The sequence below is a fragment of the Hypomesus transpacificus genome, chromosome 9 (assembly GCF_021917145.1).
Source record: "Hypomesus transpacificus isolate Combined female chromosome 9, fHypTra1, whole genome shotgun sequence".
NCBI lineage: Eukaryota > Metazoa > Chordata > Actinopteri > Osmeriformes > Osmeridae > Hypomesus > Hypomesus transpacificus.
In genome coordinates this window covers 17377800-17386906 of record NC_061068.1, presented here as the reverse complement: position 1 = coordinate 17386906, position 9107 = coordinate 17377800, and the positions used below count along the sequence as shown (strand labels likewise).

General features: G+C 40.3%; 1 protein-coding gene across 2 annotated transcripts in view; it reads right to left on the bottom strand.

Moving 5' to 3' along the window:
- Nucleotides 1-2090: 2090 nt before the first annotated feature.
- txnrd3 (thioredoxin reductase 3) overlaps nt 2091-9107 on the bottom strand; it is a 50303-nt gene continuing 43286 nt past the window's right edge. For both annotated transcript variants that reach the window (XM_047024952.1, XM_047024953.1), the window contains exons 13-16: nt 8720-8827; nt 4012-4107; nt 3647-3781; nt 2091-3405 (exon numbers count right to left, since the gene is read on the bottom strand). In XM_047024952.1, the coding sequence (XP_046880908.1) occupies nt 3343-3405; nt 3647-3781; nt 4012-4107; nt 8720-8827 (402 nt within the window). In that variant the 3' untranslated portion in view covers nt 2091-3342. The remainder of the gene's footprint in view (nt 3406-3646; nt 3782-4011; nt 4108-8719; nt 8828-9107) is intronic.

Sequence of the window (9107 nt, the reverse complement as noted above, 5' to 3'; positions counted from 1 at the left end):
AGCCTTTACCTGTAACTCCCATCTAGCCCACCCCCAACACTATCCCCTGTCCAAGCGAGCAGGCTAACACACAGAAAGACAGAACTTTATTTGTTTTGGGTCCCTCCCGACCGAATACAAAATATTCAGAACAAAATCAGATCAGGGCAGATAACCTGCGAAGTCCCCCTCCCCACATCCAATCACCACCTTTACATACACATAAAAAAATCTCTATAAAAACACAGGGCCCACTCGACATCAGTGCTTAATGTATGGGACTTACAAGCACAAACTCTCGCCATAACTCCTTGATGTGGTCTGTGTTCCGGTCGAATGGGAGCCTGTACACTTGTTTCATCCACATGGCATTCCTGCGGAGAACATGGTCCAGTGTAGAGAGGCTGACGGTCTGGATGTTTCCGAATGTGGCATGGTCAGCCAGGATCCTGGTTAGTATCTGTCGGAGTGTGATAGTGTTGTTTTCCCGAACCATTTTCACAATGTCAGTCTCCTGTTTGGTTGTGAAAGTGCATGTTTTTCCTCCACGGTGTGGTTCTCTTTCAGCCCTACAAAATACAAATTCTGTGATCACACTATTTTATTGATATGCAGTATTTCAGTACACAAGGTAAATATAGTTCATACCTGTTCTCCACTGTAAAGGTTCTAATGATGGCAGCAAATGTGATGCGGTTGAGATTTGGTTATACCCTCTAGCTAGCCTCCCTAATGCTCAAACCATGATTAAGCACATGGTCAACCACGGTGGCCCGAATCTCATTAGAGATCACCGTTCTTTATCTTCCTCCTTTTTCTCCTCTTCCTGTCATCCTCCTCCTCGTCCTCATCTTCCTCTCCCTCCTCCTTTTCCTCTTCCATGTCCTTCTCTCACTCTTACCCTTATTCTCTGGTTGTCGATATGTTGTAAGTTCTCCATTGTTCCCCAAACAAAATGAGAGGCTCAGGGCTCTTTTTATGCTGCATTCCTGATCGCAAATTGCTCACCAGACCTGAGTATTCAGAGATTTGAATAGTTGTGTGTTGATGCTTTGAGATTTTACTTGAGAAGTGTGTGCAACAACTGAACATTGTGTGTAGTGTTTTGACAACAAGGTGATGTGTTATTGATATCAGTGTGTAAACAAGGAAAATCTGAGTCTAATGCAGATAAGGTAGTGTGAAGTAGTGCCAAATTGGGTCGAGCAATCGGTATATGAAGTGAAGGTTGTGAAAATTGTGCAGATTTTTTGCTTTTTGTGTGTTAACAATTGTGAAAAACTGTAACCAATGTGCATTGTCGTTTTTAAAGTATGTGTATGTATTTTGCATTTGTGTGTATTTGTGTCTGTTAATGTGGCGGTGACATTTCTCCCTCTGGGGTACATTTTACTCCAGAAATAAATATTTTGCGGTACGTCTAAAATGTATTGTCCAGTACCATAGCTTACCTTTTAGCTTATAGCTAAGGCCTCCTTCCTGTAGAAAAGAATATCATAATTTCAACAGGCAAAGTTTACACTCCATTTGCGTTGTTTAACCTCATCTTCCAATCTAAGGAAACTGAAGCTATGGTTGCCAAGGAACCGCCTATTAACTAAGACCATAGTGTTTTACTGTAGAGCTCTGATGTTCTGAACACAGATTGCACCAAGGGATCCCACACTTCTGATTCAACAAACATAAGGAAGAAAAAAATATCACAAGTGTGTTAAAGTAGTGTATGAAATACTTCTTACAGGTCACAGGTTAAACAGACTTACTTACTTGGACAAAATACACTATTGTCCAAAAGTATGTAGACACTGCTCAGTACACGAACACCTGCTTGTTGAACCTCTCATTCCAAAATAACGGACGTTAAACCAGAGTTGTTTCTCACATTGTTTCTTTGTCTTAAAAAATCCCAAAAGTGGGTACCAACTCCATATTCATGCCCATGATTTTGGAATGAGAGGTTCAACAAGCAGGTTTTTGTATACTGAGTGGTGTCCGCATACTGCTTGCCATGTAGTGTACACGCATTGGGTTACATTCTCTTCACCCCACAATAAAATATACCAAATTACATTTCTAAAAGACATTACAGAAACTACATTCAGACACCGAGCTAGAGCTATGTTCGATAATTTTTATTGAAGTATTTGAAGAAAATTAATCTACTAACAGTGATAAGAGACCATTTTGTCCTTTTGTAGATTTTCAGAACTCAAAGACAGTTGTCAGTCGGAATTTATACTCTTAAATATAGCCCACTACAAATTATTTTAAACATACATACACACATTGCCGTCCAACTGAACAGCATAATCAAATCAAAACAAAAAGAAACATTAAGTTCAGTACCCACTGAAAACTTAACAAGATGTTTTTTTAATGTATAACAGGAACATTATCAGTTCAATTCAGGTGTGTGTCTGTCCTTCAGATATCTTAACAGTTCTAGTCCATCTATTTTGATAGAATTGCACATACCAGAAATTCTAAAGACTTGTGGTTCACCAGCTCTTCCTCTGGCCTTCATTTTTCTTCACAACTTGGATCTTTTTGGTTAACACTTTGGTAGGTGACGATGACCTCAATATGGAGAGATGGACTTTTGTCCCCCACGAGTGCTTTCTGACACAGAAGTAGTACACAACTTGAAAATGTATAATGTCTGGAATGTTAATGGATTGACAGAAAACTAAATAATGACTAACACGGGAAAAATCGGATTCCTGTATACATTTCACTTCTACCAAAACAAGCACAGGAGTGTAGAGCAATTCATCTATTTAGTCAAACCTCGGTTGTGTGCCAACTGAACAAAGATATCCGTTTTACTAAAAGGAGTCTTTTTTACAAGTGATTATGTGTGTGTATGTGTGACGAAGTGTTTAAGTTGGGTAGTTGGACGAAGGGTTCAGTACACCCCATGGCGCTTACTTTCAGAGATATCAGTCTTAGCCCACCACAAGTATGAGTTCGAGCCAAGACGTCAAAACCGGCAACCGCATGGTCAGTCAGTAACTGATGCGGCAGCGCTCCTCAAAGACTGGCGCACAAGGTGTCCTGTAAGAAACAGCAGCAGAGTAACCCCGCTGTTTAGCTTGGGCCATCCTGTAATTAAGACCCACCTTACCTGTTAAACCTCAAAGTTCTCATATCATACCCCTCCCAGTGTGTTTGACTCAATCTTCATCTAAACACTGACCATTCCCCAAATCTAGTTCAGACTTGATGGGTTTTCCTGAGAAACTATTGGTCTGTATGCTCAAAGAGAGAGGGCCTGTTGAGATGCAGACCGATGAGGTGAGAGGGAGGTGGGGAGATCTAAAATGTAGAGGACAGGATGGCCCGCTAAACCAGCAGGGTTTAACCTCAGCAGCCCGCCTGGGTGATGTCACCGCCAGAACTTTTGGTCACCTCCATGGTGGTGAAAATCTGAAGTGGGGGAGATCAACTGGCCGTCAGGGTTACCATTCCTTTGTGAGAGGACGTTCCAATTCAAACTACAGACACAAGGACACTTTTGCTGGTGCTTTTATGTTTATTGTTTCCTTCTAAAGTTTGTTTTTAGGACATTACTAACAACAGAAAACTCCTAAATGTTTTGCCTGAATTAATAAAATGGTTAAACAACATGGCCACATATTGCTTTGTGGGGGAAGGGGTCAGGTCTTACCTCGGCGCAGGTGGGGTGAATGCCGATGGTGTTGTCCAGCTGGTCTTTGGTCATGCCACACTTCATGGCTACTCCATAGCCCTGGGTCACCTCGCCGGCATTGGGACCAAGATAGTGGAACCCGACCACACGGTCCTGTAATGGATATAGGACGTTACGTGGATGTGAAACCCGTTTTCAAAGACTTACTTTTAGTCATTATTTGGGTAGCACACATATTCTGAATGCCTTTGGCGGAATTCAAATGAGCCATTTTAATCTAGATTAATGCCAAGATTACAGTGAGATTAATCTTAAATACCCAATATGGAGCATACTTCCAAAAGTTCAAGTGCCAGAAACTCAACTTAAGATGAGGATCTTACGTTATCAAGTTTATTGCAGATGATCTTTGAGTAACACTTATTGTTGTCTCTGTTGGGGACAGTGAACTCCAGAGGCCAGAACAGACTGTGGTACACCTGCACAAGCAAGAGTGGAAAAGAGTGTTACTGATACATCACGCCAAATCCACACAAAGAACCAGAAAACTATATACAGTGCCCTCCAAAAGTATTGGAACAGTGAGGCCAATTCCTTTATTTTTGCTGTAGACTGAAAACATTTGGGCTTGACATCAAACGATGAATGTGAAACTAGAGATCAACGTTTCAGCTTTTATTTCCAGGTATTTACATCAGGATCTGATGCACAAATTAGAAAATATCACCTTTTTGTTCGAACCCACCCATTTGTCACGTGAGCAAAAGTATTGGAACATGTGACTGACAGGTGTGTTTTGTTGCCCAGGTGTGTCCTATTACATACATTATTCAATCAATAAATACCACTGAATGTCTACACTCAGGTTCAGATTGGGTAAGATAGGTTTTGTCTATGCAGACTGTATTCAGAGGTGAAAACAACATGAAAACCAGAGCGCTGTCTTTGGGTGAAAAACAAGCAATTGTGAGTCTTAGAGAAGATGGAAAATCAATCAGAGCCATTGCAGAAACATTGGCCATAGCCAGTACAACCATTTGGAATGTCCTGAAGAAGAAGAAAACTACTGGTGTACTAAGTAACAGACGTCGAACAGGTAGACCAAGGAAAACATCAGCAGTTGATGACAGAAACATTGTGAGAGCTGTAAAGAAAGACCCTAAAACAACTGTTAGTGAGATCAGCAACAACCTCCAGATGGCAGGAGTGAAGGTATCACTATCTACTGTTCGCAGAAGACTTCATGAACAAAAGTACAAGGGCTACACAAGAAGATGCAAACCACTCATTAGCAAGAAGAATAGGAAGGCCAGGCTGGAAATTGCCAAAAAGTACAGAGATGAACCTCAAAAATTCTGGGACAAAGTTTTATGGACTGATGAGACAAAGATTAACTTTTACCAAAGTGATGGAAAGGCTAAAGTTTGGAGAAAGAAAGGAACTGCTCATGATCCCAAACACACAAGCTCATCTGTGAAACACGGTGGAGGTAATGTCATGGCTTGGACTTGCATGGCTTCTTCTGGGACGGGCTCATTAATCTTCATTGAGGATGTAACACATGATGGCAGCAGCAAAATGACCTCGGAAGTCTACAGAAACATTTTGTCTGCCAATTTAAGGAAAGATGCAACCAAACTGATTGGCAGAGCCTTCATCATGCAGCAAGATAACGACCCAAAACACACTGCCAAAACAACAAAGGAGTTCATCAGGGGCAAGAAATGGAAGGTATTAGACTGGCCAAGTCAATCTCCAGACTTAAACCCTATAGAGCATGCATTTTACCTGCTTAAGAGGAGACTGAAGGGAGGAACCCCACAAAACAAACAACAACTGAAAGAGGCTGCAGTGAAAGCCTGGGAAAGCATCAAAAAGGAAGAATGTAAAAGTTTGGTGACGTCAATGGGTCACAGACTTGCTGCAGTTATTGAAAGCAAAGGATTTGCAACTAAATATTAAGTCTTATTCACTTAAATATGTTTTAAGTATATCTGTTCCAATACTTTTGCTCACATGACAAATGGGTGGATTCAAACAAAATGTGATATTTTCTTAGTTGTGCATCAGATCCTGATGTAAATACCTGGAAATAAAAGCTGAAACGTTGATCTCTGGTCTCACGTTCATTATTTGATGTCAAGCCCAAATGTTTTCAGTCTACAGCAAAAATAAAGGAATTTGCCTCACTGTTCCAATACTTTTGGAGGGCACTGTATTTTATTACCCTCTACAATTTTATTTTCTACATTTTGAAGTTAAATGCATCAACATGGTTCACTTTGAGAGCCAAATTAAGAGGCTAGATCTATGTAGACCTTTGAGCTTTTGCAAATAATGTGCTCTAGTAAGCAATTAAATTGTAAACACAGGGGTTGTAACATGAATGCTGATGAAGTCACACCCACAAAACCGAAAAATAAGAATTAGATGGGTTTAGTTTCCCACGATCAGCTAAATAACCTATTTTGCCGTTGCGGTTTGTCCATTAAAGGTCACACCCACAAAGCATGGTAAACGAGACAAAGTTGAAGTATTTTTTTATAATCCAACGGAGTGCAGTGCCACGATTGATGGCCAGGTTAGCGATGCTGACTGCTGGGATATAAATGAGCTGTTTTTCAAAAGGTTCCATTTATGGATGAAATGCTGGCAAGATTAGGGTTAGGCAAATGTGCTACGACATTATAATCACCAGCTATCTTAACTCTTTAGTTTTGCAAGACGATAATCGATACATGCCGATAAATAGTCTGAGTCTGATTACAAAAACAAAAGGCAAACAAATACAGTGGACAACTGCTTTTATTAAAACCTAAACTGCATTAAGCATATACATATTTCTCTTACCAAAATGATCCAATTTCTTACATTTTACCAAATAATAAGTGGTTCAACAGGCGGAAATAATCCATATTTATCAACCACATTTTATCAGGCCAATAATAATAACAAAAATAAACATTTATTGGCTGATACCGATATGGCCACTGATATCATGCATCCCTAGCTACATTCTCATTTTCATGAATGTACTGGAGCATTGGCAATTTGTTTAAAATGATGAGAGAATGAGTACTTCAGAGATGACAGAGAATTTCAATTGTGATCTGAGAAATATAGGAACCAAAGCCACTGAGAAGAACAGTCATCACCAGTTGCATTACGGGCACTGCACTATAGCTATAATTCCAGACAAATGTGTGTACAACGGGAGTACAACGGTACTTAGGAATGGTTTGCTGAATCCAATGCTAGTTTCCTCAAGGATCACAATGACTCTTGCTTAGAGACTTGTAGCTCTTGTTGGTTAGTGGTAACTGATTTAAACAGTTGTATTCGCTGCGAAATATTCTATTTTAGTTAATCTTATTTTTATTTTTTACTGTTGCTTGCTTTTTCGACAGGTACACTGGCACTTAGGGATTTGTGTTGTTTATTTGTAACTTACTTAATTACATGCTCTTATGGTTCTTCCCTTTGGCACTTATTTTTGTTGTTGTTCACAATGTGTGCTTCTTGTTTTGGCTACCCGCAATGCTTTGGGGCTATCTCGTTGTTATTATCAGTGACCTTTGCACTTTGTAAAGCTCTCTCTTGGAAGTCGCTTTGGATAAAAGCGTCTGCTAAATGAATAAATGTAAATGTGTCGCTGACATCATCGCAGTCACTGTGCCCTATCTATAGTATCAGGAATCTGATCTGTCTGTGTGCAACCAATTTTATCACGGGCACTGTGCACAGAATACTGTTCAAGTAATCTGTATTTGTGTGTTTCACTGACATCTGACCAGCACCAACTGCAATATGCACTGCGTACTAGCCAATATAATGCTAAGTGGTTGTGTAAAGCTGTCTTTTTTTATGGCCATATACATATACTGAATTTTATGGAAAAAAAGCCACGTCTGTACTACAATTTGACAGTTTTCTTGTGTGGCTTATATTTCGAAGCGGCTTTTAGTCCGGTTTTAGAACAAAAAAGTGGCTTTGTCTCAAGATCAGCTGTCCGCTGCAACAGTGTGTCTGGGCAAGTAATCTATCGTGAGCATTGGTCCACTCAAAGTTAGCCGGCGCAACAGTAACGTTGTTTACATGCAAAGTGTGGTTTATATTCCAGTACGGCTTATTTACATTTAGTCCTTTAGCAGACGCTCTTATCCAGAGCGACTTACAGTAAGTACAGGGACATTACCCCCGAGGCAAGTAGGGTGAAGTGCCTTGCCCAAGGACACAACGTCATTTGGCACGGCAGGGAATCGATCCGGCAACCTTCTGATTACTAGCCCGACTCCCTCACCGCTCAGCCATCTGACTCCCACTCTTATACTCCGATTTACAAACACAAAGTGCTCATTCTGGGGGGGTGCGGCTTATACATGATGCGGCTTATTTTCCGAAAAATACGGTATATGCTGGATTACAATTTAGCAATTTACCCAGATGAAATAGTTATATTCTCAGTCACTTATTATAAAAATATTTATTAGCTAACGTGTCCACTACATATACTGTTACATCAACAGCTATTGACAGTAGCTAATGTTAATATATGAGCAAGTCCAAACCTGCCTTCCTTGGTCTTTTGTATGGTGCAAAAGAAAATAATTGTACGCGTGGAAAACACTAGGCCAGAAGTCCTTATAAAAACTTGCAAGTTTTATTGCCCCAAAACTTAAATGGCGAAAACTTAATATGCTTTGAATAACTAATGTATTTCCCTGACCTGACAACCTTAATACAAATAACAGCTTCTAAGACCATAGAATTCCACCTTTTCAAAACGGTAAAATAAACATTTCTTCTCCGATGCTGCTTGCCTCCATTAACCTAAAGCCTCATGGACTTTCCACAACTCTTTTTCCCGCGGACATGGCCAGGCAGAACTGCGCAGGCGCACCACATGCATATAAAACATCTAATAAACGTTTATGTATCCCAAATATTGAGGGATCCTTAGGGGTAGGAAAATTAATAGTAAGAAGAATATATATGTGAGAGAACAATGGTTGTGCTCACCGAAGGCTTGAGCACACCCAATAATTAACCAGGATGGAGTATGCTTCAAAAAAGCAGTTGTGTCTGACTCACCTCAATGTTGTCTTGTCCGTAGAGCTCAACAGCCCTCTCCTCAGAGAGGCCACAGGCACCATACTCGAGAGGGGTGAACACTGTGGTGGGCACATTGACGTAGTCACACTGTGACACACAGAGATACAGGATCAAAAGTGAATATTACAAGGTGGAGATGAAACAACAGTCTGACATGAAGTTGTAAAATGACACAAAGGTAGAACAATATACAACTTAAATGCTAATAGTTTGTTAATTATTAAAGGTCACATGATATGCTGTTTTTGGATGCTTTTAAATAGGCCTTAGTGGTTCCCTATTACTGTATCTGAAGTATCTTTCCCGAAATTCATCCTTGGTGCATAATTACAGCCACTACGAGCAGTCCCACAATGAGCTTTCCTCA